The following is a 24,101-nucleotide window of genomic DNA, read 5'->3' as shown; positions in this document are numbered from 1 at the left end:
AAGCAGACTGGGAAACCCCCAATAGGAAGTTGTATAGATCCTGTCCCCAAGTACTACCTGGCAATAGGACATGTTGGACTTAGTCAGAATTTTTTCCTGTGTTTTTGTAGAGCCAAATGTGAAATTCCAGCCTCAATTGTAAAATTTTGACTTATCAGAAATGTTTTTTAAGTTCAGAAACACAAGAACTGGTGCAATAGCATCCTGTGTATTAACTCGAGTATGATGTTCAGGAAACCAATTTATCTGTCGGAGTCAAAAACTGTACGGAATATTGGTGGCTAGAAAGTAGGAGAATTTGGGGTTTAAATTTATCACCAGCAAGCTGATTTATTTTCTGCCAGCTAAAATATAAAATTTTTTGACAATAGCATGCTATTTAACCAGAAGACTGGGACTGTGTTTAGTGATCACAAGTTTTCTTTTAATATAGGACTTTTTCTAAAATGCTACTCATAACTTCAGTTACAGGAAAAGGTCTTCCTTCTGGGAATCTCAGTCTTTTTTGGCCTTTCCAAACGCTCCAGAAACATGCAGCATTACAGTAAAAGTGACTTTTTCATTAAAGACCAGAGGAGAAGTAGGCAGTTCATTTAATTAATTGATCACTTTGGAAATTGAAATTAAAACAGTCATACAAGTCATAAGGATGATTCTCTTCTTCGCAAAGCAGCTATGAATTGGCCTTTGAAAGGGTTGCCCTTGTAATCTTGTCAGCTCTGGTTTCTTTACCCTGACGCTTAAGAGTGGGTCGTGACATTTTTGGCCAAAATACAAGGATTTGTAGGTGACTTTGTAAGTTGTATAATTTTGACTGGAGTTCTACATTAACTTGATTCATTATCCAAATCTTGTTATCAGTTTTTAAAGATCGGGGCTGAGAGTAACCAATCTGAGTGAATAGATTAAAAGTGGCTAACAGTCATTTAAACACTGTATTAAAAACGATATTGTCTGACACTATGTGTAATTATATATTGCTTTACTGTGACCAAAACAGTGATGTACATGTTACATGTTACTATGTGGAAATTCTATTTGGTTAGTTATTTAATAAAGTTATATTCCCATTTGAGAAATAAGATTAGTAGTTAATAAGATTCATAGAGCAGCACTGGCTGGATGATTTGAAATCTTTCAGACTTTTCTAAAAGCTTTGAGAGTGCGAAACACAGAGCTTTTCTGAGACCTTTTACAAGAGGTTTTAGGTATCCCCAAGACACGTAATTACACTAAGGTACCTGTAGCTAAACTAATTCACAAGAGATGTTATGGATTTTTATTTAATAGACGTTGATTGTCAGGTTGCATTTGAAATTTCTTAAGTCCTTATTGAGAGTTTGATGAAATATGCTTTGATTTTTGTTGTTAAACGTTCTGTAAATATTGTAAGTTGCTGTATATTAAATAGTGCTTGTTCTGCTAATAGTTTTCCAACATCTGTTTCCTAAGGAGGAAAAATATGAGCAAAATAAACTACCTCTTTGGAAAACATTGAATTTCTAGAATAACCAAAACCTACTGTAATAAACATTAACACAAACAGCTTTGATTTCATAATCACTAACTTGTATTTGTATTATTTATGTAACAAATGCAATAAATTAATGTTACAGTTGTTGTTGCTCATGTTGAAGTGAGGTGGGAAAAGAGTGAGCCAGGAGAAAATAGCTGTCAGCTTTTTAAGTCGTCTGACTTAGTGTCATTGAAAACAGGGGGGTTTTAGAAGATACTGAGAATGTTGAGTTGTGCCTCAAAATTCTTTGGTATTTACTATAAATAAAGGTGTGTTGGCATCCTCATTTGTAGACAGAAATCCATGTGGTTATAAGTGGTACCCTGTAATGAGTAGAAATGCTGTTTAAGAGCCTCTGCAAACCTTCATGGTTAGAGTTGTCTATTTAGTTAGTTTGAAGCTTTTTCACAGTGTTTTGACAGAATTGAGGCCAAATGTGTGAGCTTTCCATGTTCTTTGCTCCTTTGCACCGTTCCCTTGGAAGAGAAGATAATTTGCTTCATAAGTCATTAATGTGGATCTTCTTTAAATTAAACAGTAATACAGAAGAAACTTAATTTTAGAAGTTAAGCCATGTGTTCTTGATAGAGTTGAAACAATGTGTGTGAGCCAAGTGCACGGGAGGTCTGTGGCCACATATTGCTGATTCCTTCAATAAATGCCATTTTGGTTTGCATCAGATCTGCAATCCAAAATAAGCAAACCAACGATTACCTCAAATTCAGCATGACTTAACTATAATAGGTGAATCAAAGATTTAAAAAATAATATTTGTAGAGCTCCAAACTGTGAGAGCCTAGGATTGATTTCATGTTACACAGACGTAAGCTGCAGTCAGTGGTTCTTAAAGGAGGTAAAGGCAGAGCGGTCCTGGCGCTACTGCAGGTAGCCAAAGCCAGCTGGAACAACCCCCAGTATTGCACATGGAGCTTCTGAACCTGCCCGGTCTGATTTACATCTACAGAGAGGGAATATCTCCTGCAGGGTATGCTTCCTGATTCACCTACCAGGCAGTTCCTTGTTGAAAACAAATAGCTTATTGTTACTCTGGTCATATTATATTCTGTAAGTGCCTCTTCATAGGCATTTGAACAGGAGCCTGTGGATTTTAACAGACTGTTTGGTTCCATTAACCTTTTTCTTTGAAAAGAATCCCTAGACTCTTAATGTCTAACACAAGGTTTCTTCCTGCAAGTGACTTGAACTCTTCTCTAATTTTATATTAACATGCCAGAATTGAAAATGCAATTACAAAGAGGTCTGACTATCCTATTCCCAATGACTCGTTCAGCATTAATGATAAGAAATTGGCCAGGTTTGGAAGACTTTTATTTTAGGATCTAATCCAGAAATCTGCTATAAAGTGTCAGTAATATGGAAACTGGCTCCTGCGTTTTCATATTTTCTACTGTTCAGCCATGCCTACCTAAAATAATAAAATAAAATTTAAAAAGACCCTTATTTCCCCCACACTGAAGATACTGTTGGGGAGGAGCTCTGGGCATTTACAAAAATATATGTGTAAGCCATTTGAAACCTTCACTCCCTTTAACTTTTTTGACTTGTGTTTCAATCACCTTATGTGTTTTGTGGAGTTCTGTGATTATAGATGTGCTGGTTTAAAGGTAAACCAGCAGGAGAAATTAACCCAGCTCCAAAGAGATTGTAAGTCAGAGTTACAATTTAATAAAAATAATTCCATAAATACAATTATATGGACAAACATTTGGTTTAACCCACAAAACCCAGATGTATAAGTCAGCATCCTGGGGCATGAACAGAGTGGTGTTCGTTGGCCTCTGTGCTGAGCCCCATGTGGTCTCCCTGGGTCCAGACTAAAAGGAGAGGGAAAACCTGTTGGTGAGAGTGCTGGTCACAGTCTGGTCAAGGGTGGTGATCGCAGTCTGGTTTAAAGTAGTGGTTGCAGTCCGGTCAAGGTTCTGGTCCTCCTCTGGATCCAATGAATGGTACCAGAAGTCCCAAGACACCAAGATTACACTCAGGTTCAGGCAGGAGTGCCCAGTATCTCCCCCAGGGCGGGGAGTTCCACAATGAGTGATTGTAAGTCGTGGGTATGAGGACAGGAGCATCCTCCTATCTCACAAGCCTCTTAACACCCAGCTTATAGCCTGAGGGGTCAGGTGTGCTCTGGGCAGCTGCTGCAAATGGTCTGTTGTTAAGAGTTTCTGGGAAATGGCATGGAGGGTGTAGAATACACAGTTTGGATTACACCCACACAGTGATGAACTGGTCTCAGTTCATCAACTGGTTCTAACTAGGACAATAGAATCACCTGGATTGGAAGGGACCTTAAAGATCACCTAGTCCCAACTCCACTGCCATGAACAAGGACACATTCCATTAGACCATGTTGCTCAAAGCCCCATCCAACCTGGCCTTGAACACTTCCAGGGGTGGGGCATCCACAACTTCTCTAAGCAAACCCATTCCAGTGCCTCACCACCCTCACAGTAAAGAGTTTCTTCTGAATATCAATCTAAACTGCTCTCAGTTTGAAGCCATTGCCCCTTGTCCTATCACTACATGGCCTTGCAAGACATCTCTCTCCATCTTTCTTGTAGGTTCCCTTCAGGTACTGGAAGGCTGCAGTTAGGTCACCCTGAAGCCTTCTCTTTTCCAGGCTGAACGATCCTAATTCTCTTTTCTCTTAGCCTTTTCTCATTGGATGATCTAGTAGGGACACAGCAGCTCCTCCTGTCATAATTTCATTCTCCTTGATTAAATTAGAAACATATTTCTTCTTTGCCTTGTGCTTGCTAAGTAGTAATCCTTTCTGTCCCTCCTGTTGCAGGAGGCTTCTTTCCCTGTGCCTGGCAGGTCAAGTCTGTGACAGTACTTGCCTTTTACATGTTACTTGGAGCAAACAGCCTTTGACCTCTCTTCAATCAGATGTGTCGAAATATTCTGCAGTATTGACTGTTAGTGAAATTTAACTTAGCAGTTACCTGTGACCTGATTTTCATTTCCACCTGGACAGTCAAGCTTGAAGTTAAAGCATCATGAAAGAGTGCTAGAAACTGAGGGGTAAGCTTCTTAATGCACTGAGATTCCTGGAGTAGGCTGGCTATAAACTCTGTATCCAAGCAGAAGCAAAAGCCACAAATTTAACTTCTGAAAATTATGGTTTAATGCATCTGGTGCAGTGTGTAGGGTGTCCATTGGATCTTTGGTGCCAGCTCTTTGAATTCCAAATGTGCTGCTGTTACACCAACCAATTGGCTAACGTAGATAAAGCATTACTTTAATCAGGTATGGATCTCTGCCCTGACATCACTAGCCTATTATTAGTATATGTGTGTAATAGTATGAATGTTGTTTTGATACCCGTTTTTCATTGCTGTGTGGATATACACTTAGATATGAGAATTCTAAACATCTCTAGCTCTACCCCCGTTCAGAGTCACATACAGTTTATCATCTGGAGTGAGCATATGATCTATTTGTTTCCATTAATATCCTTGTTTGAAGGGAGATAAAATAATTTTTGGGTTTTGAACAAAAAAAAATGAATGCTGTTCCAGATATCTGGAGCTCCCACCTTTGCTACTGCTGTGACTTGCTTGTTCTGAGACAGATTTCCTCAAATCTTGTTTATGAGAACACCACTTTATTTGGATATCTGTGTTAAAAAAGAAACATTTTGTACTCTTCCCACTCTCATTGTTGAAGTTCTGCATGAACAGGTCATCTTAAATACTGCGCAGTCCATCATTTGAAATGTTCAGCATGTGATTTTTGGCTGTCAGGTCTGTTATGTAAATCACAGTTTGATTGTCTTGAAGACTGAGCTTTCTGCTACAGTCTGAACAACACTGAAATTTCTTGTTTTTGGAAAACTGAATTTCCTGTTGTGTCTATCTGGCACATATGGATGAGAATTCACTAGCATCACCAGAGCAACAGAACCAGCCAGGAACAAACGTTTGGCATGTTTTATGATAGCAAAGTCTCATTTCAAAATCAAAACATGTGTATGTACATACTCAAAATGAAGTGGTAAGTGCTTAAAAGCTAGACCAGAATAAAAAACCACGTCAGTGTTGCTGTTGCCTCTTCTTCAGTAACAGTTGCATCAGTCATATTTTTCCCGAGGCACAGTCTGTACATTGGAAATTTTCTTTCCACTGGAAAGATGGAATAATAAGCAAATCTTCCACTTTTCAAGGGAGCTGTACTGCAGTAGGCATTATGTTCTTCATCTTAAGTCTGTTGTGGCTGCTTTAATCCATTTTATGAGTACTTGTGAGAGGCCTCTTGTGGGTTTTTTTTCTTCTAAGCCTTTGACTGATCGGTCACTCTGTTTTCTCATGGGTTGAGCTCCTAACTCTGTATTTCTTGGTGGTGTTTTCACAAAGGTTTGTGAAGAACAATTTAAGCAACAGCTGGATGCCCAAGATACAGAAGAGATTTTTTTTTAGCAAAGATGGATAGAAATTAAGTCTGCCTAATACAATTCTTCCGAAATAGGTCATATTAAAATTGCTTTGGCTTCTTATAGCATCAGTTCTAACTGATGTGCATCTTCTCAGCAGGCAAGCTTTTAGCTCTTGTGCTAAGGAAAGTGGTAGGAAGCAAGCATGGAGAAGTTTTTGGAGCTATGGACCTAAACTAATTCCCTACCAAGAAAGTGTCCAAAAGGAGAATAAAACTCTTTAAAAGAGAGATCCTGGTAGTATGTAGTCTGCTCTGTGTTACATGGATGCCTAATATTGTAGGCCGTAAAAGAAAACATAAGTCCTTTGGGCTTATTGCAGAATTTATTACTGAAGGTGAGAGCAATGTTTCTGGTTAAAGTTCTCTTTTTTAACAGGTTCATAGGCTAGCTCTCCATAGGCAAATACAGCTGCGAAACTACGTAAGGACCTCAAACCCTGCATTTTTATGTCATGATCACATATCTTATTTGAAAAAGCTTTTTTCCTTGAATTTTAAAGATGCTAGGGTTGAGAATGTTTGTTGGAACATTTTTAATTAACAATTTTTTGAAAGAGTTTCAGACATCAAGATAAGCATACAAAGACAGTGCCAGATAAAATAAAAATGAAATACTGAACAGAATTAGTCATACTTTAAGCTTGTGCTGCTTGATTCTGAGAGGTTTTGTTTTAGTACAAGTCCCATTGGTCTCATTAAAATAATTTCTGTGTTTTGAACTACATTTCCTGTTTGTTCACATTCTAAGTTATATTTTAAAAAAAAATTTCTTGGCTGAAACATAGAGTGATAGCAATGCAAAGAAAAATGAAGTTGTTAACCTAATTTTAATTTTCTAATTGAAGAGAAAGTAAATGTCTATCACTTGCAAATTGAAGAGGTAGAAAAGAAAGTAGCTAATTACCAATTGCATTACACACACAGAATCCCAAGTTTTCTTGTCTGGGAAAAGAAATACGTAATTTTAAAAACATGCATGATCTTCATCAGAACAGTGAGAGAGCTATGGCTGTTAAAAAGGTGTAGTAGGTACCTTTCAAGAGAAGTTTCTCTTTTATGAGCTGTAACAGTAAGACCTGAAGACTTCTTTTCGTTAATGCATTTAGTTACACACATTATCTATAAACAAAAGAAAGGCACACTAATTGCCAGGGCAAGCTGATTCATCCAATAATAATTAAATGTATAAGCTGTGATTTGGTGGATGGAGGAAGGGTGTTGCAAACTGGCAACACCCAGTTTGCAAGGAAGACTCTCATTTGGAATGGACCAGGAAGTGAAGCTTAGATAACTTGGCATAATTATTTTATATATGCAGTCTAATTTGACCAGTAGTTGATCTTCATTAATTAAAATAGACACACCAAGCTGGTGTGTTTCACTGCTGTTTCTGAGCAGAATGTTATAAGGATTCAATCTTTAGAAATTTGGTTTTTTGGTTTTTTTTTTAGGCTGAATCCTTGTCTGGTGACCAGAGCCGCCTATCTTGATGTCCTTGTGATGCTGAGTACTCACCTGGGGAAGTGTAAAAAGCAAGGTAAGTCAAATGTGGTTGTATAAATTGGTTGGAATATCTGTATCTATTTCTGAGCTCTGTTGAATCTGGAGAAACAATAGTGTATTACTTGCACTCAGGTATCTACTGAATGCTAGAGTCCTTTAGCTGCTTCGTGTAAAAGTGCCCTCTATTCTGCCTTCTGAAGAGCTAGTCCTAGGTTTTGTTGATGAGAAGAATGAGGTATGGCTCCATGTCAAAGCTTGAAGAGATGATCTTGCAGTATTCCTAGTCCTAGAATGGCTAACAACAAAAAAGATCCTCTCCATGTTCCAAAATGTTTTTCTGATCGAAGGTTGTAAATACAAACAAAATCCAGACCCTGGAATATTGCTACTTTAACCTCTCCAGAAAACCACGGAGATGTTCCTTCATGAGACACTTGAAAGTGTTTCAGAGAAAGTGTTTTTTCACGTTCAGAAGTTTTATAAGAAACAACTGTGAGTTTCTTTCAGTTTCTTTTTTTTATTTTGTTTCTTTATCACTGTGAATTTTTTGAAGAACCAGTCAGAAATATCAGTGGTTATAGTGTTGCAGAGTATAGTTTGCAACAATACAAAACAAGCTCTAAACAATAAGAAAAACAAAGGTATGAAGGAATGGATACCCTTTCAAGTGTGGCAGCGTGTAGGCCATTTTCAGTCAGCTGTTACTAGCTTCCTTATGGGCCTGTTTTGTTCATTTCTTAGGAACAAGTGAGTAACAAATTACCTTGTCAGTCCAGGAAAGCAATTAAAGAACAGTTCTGTCATTTCATTAAAATTCTTAATGTCTGATTTTAACACTGCATTTAAGTCTTTGGAACCGTTCTTTATTTCAGATAGTCATGTTGTGGGCGCTGTTCTTAATTTTAAAACTAATTCCGTTTGCTTTTTTTGCCTAGACCTTTGGTAGAAGTAGTTCCATTCTAATCCTTTAATCACTATTGGTGTGATTTCTTGTGAATGTATAGATCAGATAGTGATAGTTGTTAGGAAAGCAGGTTGATGATGAATGTGTCTGAAATTAACTTCTTCAGACAGGAGGATGGAGAATCTAGACCTTAGAACAGGAGTACAGACATAAGGGAGTATGTGACAGGTGACTTCCACTAGACCAGGAGATGATGGTTGGGGTTATCGGGCACTCCAGGAGATGAGTCTGATCTTTCATGTCCTCTGAAGAGTCATTCCTCTCTCATGTATCTCAGGTGTCAAGCTATGCTGTTCAGTGAAGGAAATTTCCAGATAATGTTGCCCTGTAGGCCTCATTGTGTTGGGTATTGGCTGCTGTTGGTGACTAGGTAAGGGCCACATGCTTTATAGGGAGGAATGCACCACCTTATATAAAGCATCTTCACTATAACATATCTCTAGGAATAAATTTTTTCTTGAGTCTTTAATGTATTTTTGGGTTAAATAGTTATTATAATGTATATTTATTTATTTTTGTTATATCTATGAAATAAAGTTTCTTAAGTCCTCATATGCCATTGGCCTTAGTGATTATCCTTTGCAGTACATTAAAAAGTCTAGCTGTGTATCATACTTACAAAATAAGCAAAAACAGCCCCCAGAGCCTCCTTCAACCATATTTGGGCTCATCGCCCTCTTACTTTGAATCCTTTTTAAAAGAAAGGTCCTCTTTGGAATATTAATTTTTACACTTTTTTAAATCATGATCCTCTAGCTCCATTATTTTCCTTTGTAGTATGAATCATTCTGGTCTTTCTGTATTCTCTTCATATGAAGGTTTTTTCCTCTTCTGTTATTCTTATCACTCACCCTTCAGCTCTATTTGTGTATTTTCTTTTACGAAGGAACAGCCAGTATTCCAGGCAAGGGCTCCTCATTTTGCTTCCTTAGTAAGCATTGCATTTCCTTTATCAGTCTCTTTCCTATTTCAGTTATCTTTGGTTTTTTGTCTGTTTTGGTTTTTAAACAATTGCTGCACATTTGCAAAGGCTTTTATAGACCTCTTCACACTAGGAAAATCCTCTCTTTTATTTTAATGCCCCTGACTTGTGAATAGCCCTTTGAGCCTGAGGGACTGCACCATGCTGTGGCTGGATTTACTGACTGTAGTGAATTAATTTATTTTTCAAAGCTCATGTGGACTGTACCAAACCTGGGTGCTGTAAGGTACAATTTCTGCAGAAGGGAAGCAATTATTTTTGCAGATTCTGTCTGCTCGAGGATAGTTCATTTAGTATTGTCTTGCTTAAAAGTTTCATTCCTGCATAGGTTTAAAATTACATATTGCAGGCAGTATCTACAAAGAGTAAAAGCTTAGACTAGAAATACTGTTTTGAAAACTTCAAGATACATTAGGGACAATTTTATGTATCACAGGCAGAAGCTCCTCTGAAAGGAAGGAGTAATATGTTTATATTAAATAGAAACTGAGTGTCCCATGACACAGTAAGAGAAAGACTAAACTCACCAGTTGAAAATGAATGTTTTGAGTCTCCCATTTAAATGTTTTTAAGGAATGATTATTAACTGAAGCTTTATACTTTTCTCAGATTAAATATTTTACTCATATATGTGTATCTCTGGTTATGAGCCAATTTTTCTCTGTTCTAATCTTGATTTGTAAAATTGTTTCAATGAATAAAGGGTGAAGGACAAATCCAAATAAAACTGTTTCTTGATGTGTTTATCTAAGAGGCCCCAGGAAGTGCTGTATATGAGTTCCAGGCCACAGGCTGAAACTGATTTTCATCAACAGAAATGGGAATGCAATGTAATGAGCCTGCAACTGGTTAAAATCAGACCACTTCTAATTGATTATGCCTGTCTAAAGAGGCTACAATTACAAAGAGGTTTTCAGAGTACAGCTCTGCCTAGGCCTTTCCTACGTTATGATTATTTTCTGCAAGTGATTTGTTGTTCTCAATTAATAAAATCTGTCTGTTAAAGTGCAGGATAGCCCTTAGGGAGTTTACTTCACAAATAAAAAAAACTTTAAAATGTCGGCTTAGGAAGGCAGGGAGTAATGGATACCAAAAGCATCTCGTCCAGCTAAAAATTTATTGTTGGTCAAATGATGATTATTTGTCTTAAACAAAAAAAACCCCATAGTTTTTCTGGTTTGCTGGACTGGATGGAAGTGTTGCCTGATTCATGTCACTGTGAAAAGACAGTTTTCTTTCCTTGAGTTGATATGCAAAATCTAGAGCTTTTCTTCTAGTTCCTGATGTGCCTGAGGGTCTTCAGAGATGCAGAGACAATACATAATGCCAAGACTATGTAAACTTACAAATATTTTTATTCTGTTATCAATTGTGGTTGGAAGCAAACCTTTAAAAAAATAAAAAAAAATTAAACTATATAAATAAAAATGCTATTTTTACCTTTATTGAGAGGGGGGGAAAAGTTCCTACCAGGTATAGGATTATTTGATGAGCTAATGTCTGTTGCTGCTATTAATAATTATTTATATCATCCAGTGAATTTTTTCTTGCAGACCTCGTTGATGTATTTTCTCAGCAGTAACTGTTTTTATGGACTAGGAATCACGGATGTCTAGGGACTTGTCAGTCTATTGGGTAGGACAATGCAGTCTTCTTCCAGAGGATTGTCTGGCACTTGTATGCTGCTTCAAACATTATAGGAGGAATAAAGAAACACTTGTAGGCACCTTTGGAGGGGGGGTGAAAAAGCCCCTGAGTCCATGTGAAAATGTGTCTAGCCTTAACTGTGTGTATAACTATTTGCAAATTCACAAGTTTTGATCAGCAAGAGTTAGATGCAGAGGTCTGCCAAGCTGTAGAGCTCCACATCTGTGTGTGTGTGTCTGAGGTTAGACGTTTTTCTTTGCACTCAGAGATGGGCTTTGCAAGAGATGGAAACCAGACTACAGGCAGGCTCTGCTGTGATATGCTATTCCAGTAAATAAGATTCCTGTGTTGAATATGTATACTTTTGAGAGGACCTGTCATAGAGATTCCTGCTTTCAGATCTTCTGGAAATTGGTGTTTAAAGCTAAACAGTAAGATGAGAGTATTATTAAGATCTTGCACTACTGGTAATACAGGAGCCAGAGTGGTGTGTTGCAGTGAAGCTCAGATCTGGGATGCTCTGTCTCTCTGTAACAGATGAAAAATGCCACAGGACAAAGTGGTCATGTTTTCTTTCTTGCTCATGTCTTGGAATAGTTTTCTTATGCTATTTTGTCATTTCATGAAGGGAAAATGGATGCAACTGTCTAAAATATACTTGACTAATAAAAGCACATTTTACTCAGGGTTGTGTTCCAAAAAATGGCACTTGTTGATAAAATGTAGTGTTGAGTCCAGAAAGCCCATCAACGTAAGTGAAGTAGGATGTAGAACAGAAAAGGGAAAAGATGAAAGAAAAGTTTGCTAAAGATAATCCTGCCAAGTTGTTCCTTTATCCTTATACTGTCAGTCCGCTGGCTGGTTTGGGCTGTTACTGAGTATAGTGTCTTCAAAATTCAAGTTTGATGAGAAAGAGGAAACTTTAAACAGGATGTCAAATAGGATGAATCAATGATTTAGGAGAAGCTGCCACTTGTAGTCTAACTATGCATTTTTCCTTTCTACATTTGAGGTGGAAGAATTTATAAAAGTTCTTGAGATTAACGAAACTCCAGTGTTGGTGTCAACAGTAGGAACAGTTACTTAGTATTTACATGATTAATCCTGTTCATAAATAGATTGTTTTGATACTGAAATAGATCAGCCAATATTCTGCTCTCATTAATACATTCTTTCCTTGAGTTTTGCAAAAAAATACTTTCATTTTTTTTACTATCTTCCAGATAGCTAAACTTTTTGTAGAAGTAGCCTGGTTAGGATTCTTAAATTCTACTCATGAACAGAAGAAATGTTTGCAAAAAACACTGTGCACTTAACGTATGTGTGTATGTGATCAGAAACACGGGCAATTATGTACAACTGTCTGCTGTCTGCTCTCAAATACAGCAAAAGACCATGTTTAAAGTAATATATACTACAAATACCATTCTCTTAGTTATATTTTTCCTTTTTAATTAGAAGTTATAAAATGCATTGGTAGAAATAATATATGGATTATCAAACTTCTGAGTGCGTTGCAATGAAAGCCCAAACCTTTTTTGCATAGGAATATGGTAAATGTTTTGCCTGAAGTACATGATTTGCAGGACTTTTAAATAGCATTTGAAGGCTGTGGCCACCTTTTTTCTGTATTGTACTTCTTACTCTTTCGTTATTTTGGAAAGAAGCTATATGGTAACTAAAATAAGTTTTTTTTCTGCAGGCTAATTTATAGTCTGGTAATTTTTAAATGCTAAAAATTTGACAGGAATAACTTAGGTTGAATATTTAGCCATACTTAAACTTTCTTTGCCTAGATCCTTAAGAAGTACGGCCAAACAGTTATTTGAACAAAAACACTGGCAGCTTATTAATAGCTGTTTGGTTATTTGGTCTAATTAGTTTAAATTTAAATTCTGTCCTGACAAATTGAAAGCAATTTTTTTTAATTATGTCAGAAAGCATATAAACTTTGTGTGCTGGTATATTGACTATGGCACTGGATAAATGTTTTATTTTGACTCATGGAAGATAAAGATTTGAAACATATTTATAGGATCATCTAAATGGCCTGTGCCAACTAATATTAAATTAGAGAAGTCAAAAGGAAATGTATTTAGGTACTCAGTATTCTGATTCAATGCAGACAGGAGAATGAAGAAGTTGAGGATGTCATTGTTGGAGGTCCAAGACACAGGGAGTGACTGGGAGTTACTGGACAGTAAAATGCCAGAGGCAGAAGAAGTGAGGGATGTACTATGTTAAGGTGGTCCAAAGACAGAACAAAAAATGAATGTGAGGCAGAAGGACAAAACAGATGGACAGAGGCTGAAAAGAATAATAAATGGTTGGAGAAAGGAGATGGAGGTGTGCTACACCAGCGAGCTGTCTAGGAAATGCTAGAGGCAGAACTCATGGCACAGATTTAGGAGGTGGAAAGTTGAAGTGTTTTTAGAAAGATGGTGAGGACACAGTGAAAGGAGGAGGGTTGTTGAGAGTAGAGAATGATACTGGTGGAATGCTGTGTTTAACAGGGAATATGGAAAGGTGTTACCTGAAATGTGACACTAGTGGAAAGTGGAGTTCATTGTATTTATTATTGTTAGCAGTTAAAATTCTGTCCCCATGTGAAGACAGAGACTGCTCATCTTTCTGAAATCAGTTTCTCTTTAGATTCCACCATGTACCACTGGCTGACTTGCACTGTCTCTAAGGGTTTTTACAATTCTGTATGAATGCAAAACAGTGGAAAACTCGGTGCTGTGCCAGAGAGAAGCTGTAAGAAAAATAGCAGTCTCAGTGTCCAGATCAAATGTTTTTTTCTTTTTCCCTTTTTTTTTTTAATTGAAAACTTTCCCTTATACTGTACAAAATGCAATGGGATGCTTCTGTCCTCAGTGGTAAGTCATCCATGGATTCTGTTAATCACTCATCTTTGTAGTTTTGAATTATGTTGTGAATACTGATGCTTAGTTTCTGATGTTGAAGTTGCAGATGTCTTTAAAAGAAAACATCCTGCGTAAAATATGCCCCTTTCATGATCATCAACAGTCGCCTTAGTTTGGCAGTATGATAAAATAGACTTTTGTGTTCTTTTTGCATTTTTTTTCCATTTAGCAGTGACTTTGCCTAATCCACTTTTAATAAAAAGGAAAAATTTGAAAGCAAATACTTTTCCTTAGTATTTGTCTAGGAAAATCTCTTCTTGGCACTGATTACCTCTCAGCCTTCTCTCTATTCATATGATCTCTTCAGATACCCATAAATAGATGGTAGTTTGAGAGTGCAAAGGATTTTAACCTCAGTCCATAAATAATTGTACTTTCTTGCAGGTCTTGGTGAATGATGATGATGAATATCCCACTTTCTGATTCTTGGACCCCTTCCTGTAACTGTTGCACTGCGGGCATAGCAACATTTTATTGCTGCTCCTGTAGTTCTTGTCTGCCCTTGCAGAGTGTCAGTAACTTTTCTGATGCTGCTAGTAACTTCTCCCCTTTTCCTCTGCTTTGTTCTTCTTTTCTGGAGCCTGTAGTAGGAAGATGGAAGATGGCTTGGATGCTCGAGGACCTGCATACAGGATTTATTCTCAATATTTATCTAGAAGTGTGCAAATACTTATATCTGTGCTAATCACATTTCAAAACAAAAGCTCCTCACACAGTATACACCTGATGATAGGGAGAGTTGTCCAATGGCAGTAGCCTAGACAGTCACTGTAAAATTACTGAATCCTGCAGAAGTACATAATCAGTCCTGCATGTTAGCTGTCAAGGAGGTGAAAGAAGTTTAGATTTAAATAAAATTAATCCACTTAATTCTGGGGGGCTCTTTTGCATCTGTCAGCATCCTGGACAAGACTGCCGTTTGCCACGATCCTTCTTTGGTCAGCGAGAATTTGTTCTTCCTTCTCAAAGCAGCTGGTTGTTCAAACTGTACAGTGATTTTTGTTTGTAAATAGAAGTATGTCTTTATTGTATCTTAACAACAGAGGCTGACATTTGCTTTGGGAACCAGTGTGGATTTCTGGTTTGGTTGGATATTTTGATGTAAGCCAAAGGAAAGAGTTTACTTAAAGCTAAGCAGATGAGAAAACATTTACATGAAAGCCTGGAAAAATTTCTTAGTGATGAAGTTGAAAGCAGGAATATTTCCACTGCATTGTAATAAGACAGGGGCATTCCTTCCTTTTGTACATATTTGTGTGAAAAAAGAGTGTTGGAGAACATGTGGAGCACAAGATGAATGCAGAAGGATTTGCTTTCTGGTGTTCTGAGGCTAAGCAAATATGCAGACAGTCTTATTTTGCTGACGGCCTTGCCATTGAGACATCCAATTCTAAAGAGACTTTCCGTAAAATACATGAGCCACAGTGTTCAGTCTGTCACAATTGCATGGGGAAAAAAGTCATCCAAAAGGCATCCAAAACAGAAGGATCTGATGTGTACAGAAAAGGAGGATCTGTTAGCAAAGACTCTTGTATCAATCTCTGCAAAGTAGTAGTTCTAGGAGTCAGTAGCTCCACTATGTTTTTTATATGAAAGTAATAGAATTATACACTTGGGTTGAATAACTGAGCTAGTTGATGTGTATTATTGAAGTGCAGCTGAGGGGTAGGAAGCAGAGAGGGTGCAGGGCTCCAAAACTGAAGCTGTTTCTCTTCTTGAACTGAGGTGCTCGAACTTGAACCTTTTTCTTTCAACTGCCTAGGATTATTTCTGTTGTTAAACTGGTGTCTGTGGAGTCAGTCTGTGTAATAACTGAGACGAAGGCCTAATCCCTCTCCAAGGCAACCAGACAGCTCAGAAATTAAGGAATTCTGGCTGTTGGATACTTGTCGTGTGACATGGGCATTAATGCTAGTTTATGCTATGATGCCAGTATATAAAACCAGTGTGTTTGGAGGGTTTCAGAAAATGTAGCAAATAAAATACACAAGTTGGCATTGTGAAGAGGTGGAAGTCAGCTGTGTCATCTAGAGGATAATGCTGTGACATGGCTTTGCACTGATGCTGCAGTTTCTTTCACTACATCAAGCCTGTTCAGAAAAGAAACTGTAGTGAAAACACGAATGACAGAACTAATGGTTAGGCAATATGTCTGAAAATTTTTTACAAATACTGCATTTCTTTGAAGCTTGTCCAGAATTACTCAGAAACAGTTCTGCCTTATGTGCTAGACAGTGTACAATCATGTCAAGTTTCTGTGTAAATGTCAAACAAATTAAGATGGCTTTGGAAGAATCTGAATATGAAAGGGCAGGATATTTAGCTGTAAATAGAAGGCTTAGGGAAATGTCTTCATGGGCAACAAAAGGAATCCATATTTGCGTTGCAGCTTGATGGCAAATTCAGCAATTTAGTATGAATATTTGGACAGGCTTTTAGCAGTGCTCAGTGTTTAATTATAAATAGCAAAGTTTATATGGCAATGAATTGTCTTCTTGCAGATACTGAAGAAATCTAGATTTGCTTTAATCTTTGTATTTACCTTTAGTGCATTTTTAAATTTTAAAAAACCTAAACTTCTAACGTCCCCTAGCACCAGTGGCACTGTTGTTCTCTTCTGTGTTCCTTCATGATTTTCCCTTACTTGTATTTGCATCCTGTGGGATACAGCATTTTCATTTTCTTGCAGTACAATCTATATAGATGTCTGAACTGGGCAGAAATCCTTGGTTTCGATACTATAAAATGACTCATTCCCACTGATGATAGAGAAGGAAGTTGAACTCGAAGCGCATGAGTACTTTCAGTCTAAGTGTGTGAGAGATGACCACTGATTATTTTTTTTCTTTCATTTTGTGGCTACATTGCCAGCTCTGCTAAAGCCTGAAACCCTCTGGCATCACAGATAGCAGTGACCTTTTTGTTTGCTCCAGGAGGTGGCCAAGCACTAGAGAAGGTTGTCAAGCTGTACTATGCCTTGTGGACAAGTCGCACGTGTGTGAATGGCTGAAATGTTGCAGTTCCTGTGCTGAAACATAAGAGGGATTACAGTGTGACTCCTTTATCCTTAGCTGTGTTAACTGTTCAAAATGAATAAGCCTAGGGAAAGCATCCTGGATTTTTTAGTCGGTAAATTCTTTACGTTGGTACACACCAGACAGGTCTATTTATCCAGAAGGGGCATCTTCTTAATAGTAATTCTTTCTGATTAAAAGCATGGGACTTTCAATATTATCAGAATGGCCTCTGCCATCATTTCTCCTGATTTCAGTTGCAGCGCAGTAGGCTGACAGACAGTACTTTGTCCAGTCTGATCTCTGATTTTAGAGCTACCTACCTACACTTTTTTTTTCCAAATATATTAGATAGTTTATTTGTGTTAATCACTTTCTACAGTTGTAGTGCAAAGCTTGTAAAATTTGCAATACTATATTAGTAGCTTGATTTAAAGAAATACTTTCAAACAGCTATAATTTGTAAAGATTACAGGCACTCTGCAAGGTACTGTAGCATTTTTTCAAGTTATTTGAAACTTTCAACTCATGTTGAACCATTTATAGTTCTCAGAAAACTTTGTGTCCTTATTCCTTTTTATTTAAATATGTATACATGTGATGTCTAGGAAAGCTGTTTTATAATTTGGAATCAGTTTGAAATGAAGGAGAACTATGATTTTAATTTTATGCCTGAATTTACTGTATGATACCTTTTGCATACCTGATGTTTGTCAACCTCATGATCTGGAGCAGATGGTAACATCATCTATTTGTCACTTTATTGTTATTCTCATTCCAGGAATGCAATTTCATGAATTTTGGGAAGAGATGAACAGAGTTATTTCAGACTCTGAATTGGTGTCTGGTATTCCCTACTCATCTGTAGTACCAGGACTGATACAGTATCTTCAGAGCATCACCAAACTTGTAATATCAGTGCTGCCTGTGACTGCAGATCTGGACATCCAGGGCAGCGGTTCAGCTGCTGCAAAGAAAATGTCTAAGCCATCTTTGTCAATAGCTCATCTTCTTCACTGTGACTTTCACGAAGTACGTCTGCTTGTGTTGGAAGCAATACTGCTGTGGTTGAAACAAAAAAATTCCAAGCAGATTACAGAAGGAAGAGAAGGTGTATTATGTTTACTTATTGATTTGGAAGACACTCTTCTCACAATGGCTCTGAAGGAAACGAATCACCAGTGTTTTTGCAAGGTAAGAGAGTGCTACTTTATTGACATTTGTTATGTTTTCAGTGAATTATATTCTTAATTTTTAAAGTTATATTTCAAACATGCATTATGTTTTTTAAATAGTAGGTGAATGGTTGGTTTGGTTTTTTTTCATTGAACAGGAGCTGTGAAATAATTCTGTAACAGATGTTCTTGTGTAAAAGCAAGAACTTCCTCTTTTCTTTCTTAGTGCTATCCAGAGAGAATCTTTGTGTTCTTGGAGTGAGGTTTAAATTGGTGTTTTACTGATCTGAAATGTGCACATTCATGTTGAGACTGTCCCGAAATTCTTTGTTTGTGAATTGTGTCTGCAGGTACTGGAAATTCTTTATAATATGGATCTTAGAAATGTGCTTCCAAAGACTGAATGCTCTATAAAAATGAATCCAAATGAGCTCTTAACCTGGAGTTTAAACCTTGTAGACATCTCTAACAGGTATGGTCTTTCATGAATGTTGAAATACTTATATTTTTAAAACTTTAAACATTGAAACATTAATTTATTGGTTTGAGACTACCCTTTAAAAATCCATGTTTCAGAAAAGTGAATGTGGCATGTTTGAATCAAGAGAGTTCTTGAGAATTTTTCGAAGATGTTAGACATGGATCTGAATTATTAGAAAGGCCCACAAGTCATATGGGAAAGCACCCTGTAAATGTCCAGTAATACAATTCCTGAAATCAGAAGTTGTTCTGGCTGTCCAATGATAACCAGTGAGCATAGTTCTTCCTGAACAGTAGTTGGGAAACACCTGATTTAACTTTGAATTAATAATCCAAACATACACTCATTTGCTGCGAATGTGCCATCCATTGTATCCTGGTTTATGTGCAAATGATTTGTAGAAAGAGTAACAGATCTCATTTAACTTGTTGGATTGGCAGAAACGGTTAATTCTAATCGGTAGGATTTGCACTCCCTATTCAGACTGTAAAGTCTCCAGAAAGCACTGAAAATTTGGATCCAGTTTGTAGTTTGTACTGAATTAGAGTCTGTGTCCATCCATTCATAATGGAATGAGCAAACAGGGTTAAAGTGTCCAGACTCTATGGGTTTGACATCCTGTTTCTAGTAGTTTTTTAAGCCATATAAACATTGAACCCCAGTGTTACCAATGGTGAATATTTAGGGTATAGAGTGTAGAACAGCATTTCATAACTATGCACATTTGCTGCTGATTTGCACTAAATTGTTCAAGTTTAAATGATTATGGTGGGAAGTGGTCATTTCTGGAATGAAGTAAGATACTGGTGGTAAAATAACACTGACTGATGCTGTTAGAGGGAAATAGCTGAACTGGCAGGCCATACTGCTCAGGTGTTGCCATTCCACATGGTGAGACTATCCTTTAGAAACCACGGTGCCAAGAGCTGCATCCTGAGACCCTGCTGGGCAGCATGGAGGCTCGGAAGGTGGCAGTTGGCATATTCTGCATCTGGAACATTCCTAGCAGCTGTAGAAGAGATATTCTTGCAGCTTAACAGCAGCTTGAAGAGGTGCTTTTGTTTATAATTTAAAATAATGTCTGGTTTATTTGACTTGGGTTCCATTTTCAAATGTGTTTTTCTGTAAGAAGTATTGTAAATAGAAAATAAACATGAGAGAGGTGAAAGTAAAGGCATGTTTCATTTGCATATCAACTGAAAACTTAGCTAACATCAGGATCTGTAACGTAAAAACTCCAGGTGCTAAGCCTGAAAAATATCCACTGGTGATAATCAGAAGTAATTAAGAGCTGGCTAATTTTCTTCTAGAGATGAGATGATGGCATAAATAGCTGGATTTTTTTGATATGTCCTTTGCCTTGTTTTCTCAGCACTGAAGGTCAAATCATAGCCCTCAAATTTGCCTCCAAGTTGATTATCCATCTTTTGCAGAACCATCATCAGGTAAGGGAAATGGAGCTGCTTGAGAGTTTTGTAATCTGGAGTTTTCTGTGATTGTAATAATATGGATTCTTTTAGCCCCAGTCTTGTGTTTTCTTGTGTCCTTGCACCTTTTTTGGTGTTTTATCTTCCTCTCTGAATGCAGTGCTATGTACTGAAATGAAAAAGCCATGAATATCATCTCAGTATATCCCTCTCAAAGTCATTTAAACTTAAATGCATAAGTAAATATTTCTGATGGATTAATTTCAACTTCTGAGCTCATCTGAAATGGTCACTATAATGTGGAAAGGGAAATGCCTGCGGTAATTAATGCTTTTTCTGAATCCAGCCCATTTACTGAAGTGCAACTTTGTTGTGGTTTCTGATTGCTGTGGAGCCCACAGCAGAGCAGGTCGGATGGGAAGCTGAAGCAGTGGTTGGGTGCAGTTCCCAGCCAGCTCAGATTTCTTTTGATTTTAAATTGTCAGTCTGTTATGTCACATATGTATGTGTAGAGCAGTGCAAAGGGAGCTTTTAGTGCTAGACATTTTAAAAAATATTTTTGAAGACCCAAAACCATTTAATGGATATTTTAAAATAAAATTCTCATGATCTGTATTAGAATGAAGATTTTTTTTTCCTTACATAGATGTTATTTTTCACAGAGTGTACAGCAGAATGAATTCATATTGTATGCTAATAATCTGGTCTCATTATGAAAAAAAAAGAAAATCTCAGATTTACACACAGGAGTTGAGGAAATGAATTATGATGTTAAATATTTTTGTTAAAGAAAGGAATAATATGATGACTTCAAGTTTAAAATAACAAAGAGGAATTAATGAAAAATGCTGTAACAATATTAACTAGTAATGTTAAAACAATTTTCTCTAGTAAGCATGTAAATCATGGGAGATCCAAGATATCTCTACAGAGAGAGCTTTCTGCTTAGTAAAAGACCAGGTACCTCAGTTTTCCCTCTAAATTCCTTCTTTGGGCTTCAGTATTTGTGTCTGTGAAAGGGATTGTTTCTCTTCCATAAGGTAACAGTTAAGTTCTGTCTTTTCTAGATAGATGTGTCTGTTTGAAATTTGAGTAATTGTAACATCTTAGGAGATTTTTATGTTTTGTTTTCCCCTGTTGCAGAATCTGTGGGATGTACTCTGTCCCTTTATGCAGTGCAGGTGCTTGGCCATGTACCACGCAGAATGAGACAGAGTATGACTGAAGTTGCATTTATTACTCAGTTAGTGAGGAATAAACCCAGAGGGTTGTAATCAGTGGCACAGGGTCTAGTTCGTCTGTCGCTAGCGGTGTCCCCCAAGGTTCACTACTGGGCCCAGTATTGTTTAATTTATTTGTGAATGACTTGGATGAAGCCCCTTTTCTGAGTCCTAGTGAGGCCTTACCTGTGGTGCTGTGTCCAGCTCTGGGCTCCTCAGTACAAGAGAGACATGGAGCTCCTGGAGCGGGTCCAGCGGAGGACAACAAAGATGGTTAAGGGACTGGAGCATCTCTCTTACAAGGAAAGGCCGAGGGAGCTGGGCCTGTTCAGCCTCAAGGAGAGACGACTGGAAGGGGACCTCACCAATGTATATAAGTATCTGAAGGGAAAGTGACAAGGATGGAGCCAGGCTCTTCTTGGTGGTGCCAGGCAACAGGACAAGAGGCAACAAGCTGATGCACAGGAAGTTCAACCTGAACATGAGGAAGAACTTCTTTACTGTGCGAGTGACTAAGCACTGGAACAGATCGTCCAGGGAGGTTGTGGAGTCTCCCTTGGAGATATTCAAGACCATCCTGTGCCATGTGCTCTAGGATGACCCTGCTTGAACAGGGAAGCTGGACTAGGTGACCCACTGTGTTCCCTTCCAACTTCACCCATTCTGGGATTCTGTGAATCTTCCTGTACTTGTCTGCCCTTTTACTTGACTCACCTTTTCATTGATTCTCTTCTTTACCTTATTTTGTTGTTATGTTTTTCACTTCTTTTAATTAAAAATAAGTAAAAAAGGAAAGAAATGAGGAAAAAACTCCAAAACTTTAGTTGCACATACCTCAACTGTGTCCCGGTCAAACTGGTGCTGCTTCATCTGTTCTCCTGTGAATGAAGTGCCAATCTGTTTGGGTTTGTTTGGGTTTTTTTTCCCTTCTGGAGCTTCCTTCTGATAGCTGTAGCACATGCTCGTGTCTGGGTGCCACCTCCTGCATTTTGCAAGTTCTGTTTTCTAACTTTCACTTGAGGTTCCTGCACCTTGACCAACCCACTGCTCTCCTAAGGGTGGCATTTGCAGGGGATCTCAAATCTTTCTTGGTCACTTATGCAAGTTAGGACTTTCTCTTCCCAGTTATGGCCCAGCTGTCCCAATGCAGGGCAGAGTTTACAAGTTTTTGAATAAAGTGCACATTATTTTTTCCACAAAAAATCTAATAGTCATCGTTACATATTGGGAAGAGTTGAAGCTTTATCTCATTTTTTTTTACTTAGTAGTAGTTTTCCTTGAATATGTCGGAGGACTAAATGTTTTCCGAAAGATGGCAACTGGATTTTATTTGAACCAGGAAATTTCTCTTTCCTGTTCTTTTTTTTCTGATTCTTCATGTTTTAGGACAGTAGGCTTTGCTGTGTATCAGCCAACATGGAGATTTCTTCAATGTTCTGAACGCACATGACAGTCTTATTAAAAAAAAAAAATTCCATTTCCAGTATTAGCAGAGGAGAAAAATGGAGCTTCATGCATCCCTTTACCAAGCATTGCATAATTATCAAAGGCTGAGATAGATGGCATCTTTCAAAAGCTTTTAATTGTTTTTTCAGCTATATGTGTGTACCTGTAGAATGCTTCTGAGTATTTCTTCCCTTTGTTATAGTCCAGCATACCGGACTTTGACTTGCATGTTTAGAAGAACTGAAGACACAAAGATATGCTTTAACTTGTGTGGTCATTGGTGAGTCTGGTGTGAAGGGACAGAGCAAGAGAATTACCTGTGCATAACTGCTCTGAGCGCACCTTGAAAAAAAGTCCACATTTACTAATGAGCAGTATCCCTTCTGCAGTCCGTAGTTCAGTGTGATGGCAAGAGGTTGTACAGCATACTTCTCACATGTTCTGTGCTTTTAGATTTCAGAACAAGTCTTGAAAAAATGGGTTCAACTGATACTGTATTTTTGTGGAGATGAGCAAGAGACAGAGATGCTGTTAGCAGCTGCTGAAGTTCTTAAAAGTATAACATCATTCCTTCTGATCAGTGAGAAGCTCATTCTTGGTAAGTAGTATTATTTTGTGGATCTTTTTAGATTAAATCCATTAGTACATGACATATATGTAAACAATACATTTTATGTACACACAGACAAAACACATAATTACCTCAAATTTTTTTTTTACATTTTAATAGGATTTAATTACTAAACATGTAGACTTATTTAAATTCTGTTAGAAAAAGCACATGTGCACAGCTTCTTGCAATAACTCTGCAGAAGGGGGACATGAGATGTTGTTATGTCTCCAGGCCACTGTACGTTGCTGTACAGATTTACTAGCTTGCAATTGCTCTCTCACTTCAGTCTTTCTGAAATACTGTATTAGTGATGTGGACGTACTTTTAGTTTAACACTGTGAGTGTAACAAAGCTGTGCTGGCTGAATGTTGAAGTTAAAGGCTTCAGTCTGGAAATGAGGGATACATTCTGCTGTAAGAATGATTAATAATTGGATCACATTATACCTCCCGGGTACAATGATTTTTTTAAAGTTAACATTAGGCTGTCTCTTTAGAAAACAAAGAAAGAAAGAAACAAAACTTACACAGTCTTATTCAATAATACATTACTGACCAAGAGGCAAAGCTAAGTGAAACTCTCAGGTCTGTTCTGCAGAATTCATGTTTTTTTTCTTTTAGCTTTTTTGTTTTTCCCTGCCTTCTGTGAATAGAGAATAAGGGGATTTTGTGATTAAGGAGCCAGGAGATATACAAGAATAAGTAGTAACAGATGATGAAGAAATTATTTTG

General features: G+C 37.5%; 1 protein-coding gene across 4 annotated transcripts in view; it reads left to right on the top strand.

Annotated features, from left to right (window-relative positions):
- Window positions 1-24,101, top strand: part of THADA (THADA armadillo repeat containing) — a 164,133-nt gene that overhangs the window by 110,017 nt on the left and 30,015 nt on the right. For all 4 annotated transcript variants that reach the window (XM_064648360.1, XM_064648361.1, XM_064648362.1 and 1 more), the window contains exons 31-35: window positions 7,423-7,508; window positions 17,790-18,202; window positions 18,534-18,655; window positions 20,037-20,109; window positions 23,211-23,355. In XM_064648360.1, coding sequence (XP_064504430.1) covers window positions 7,423-7,508; window positions 17,790-18,202; window positions 18,534-18,655; window positions 20,037-20,109; window positions 23,211-23,355 — 839 coding nt within the window. The remainder of the gene's footprint in view (window positions 1-7,422; window positions 7,509-17,789; window positions 18,203-18,533; window positions 18,656-20,036; window positions 20,110-23,210; window positions 23,356-24,101) is intronic.

This window comes from Pseudopipra pipra, chromosome 3, assembly GCF_036250125.1.
Source record: "Pseudopipra pipra isolate bDixPip1 chromosome 3, bDixPip1.hap1, whole genome shotgun sequence".
NCBI lineage: Eukaryota > Metazoa > Chordata > Aves > Passeriformes > Pipridae > Pseudopipra > Pseudopipra pipra.
Note: the sequence above shows the minus strand (reverse complement) of the source record. Positions and strands in the feature narration are given on the sequence as shown.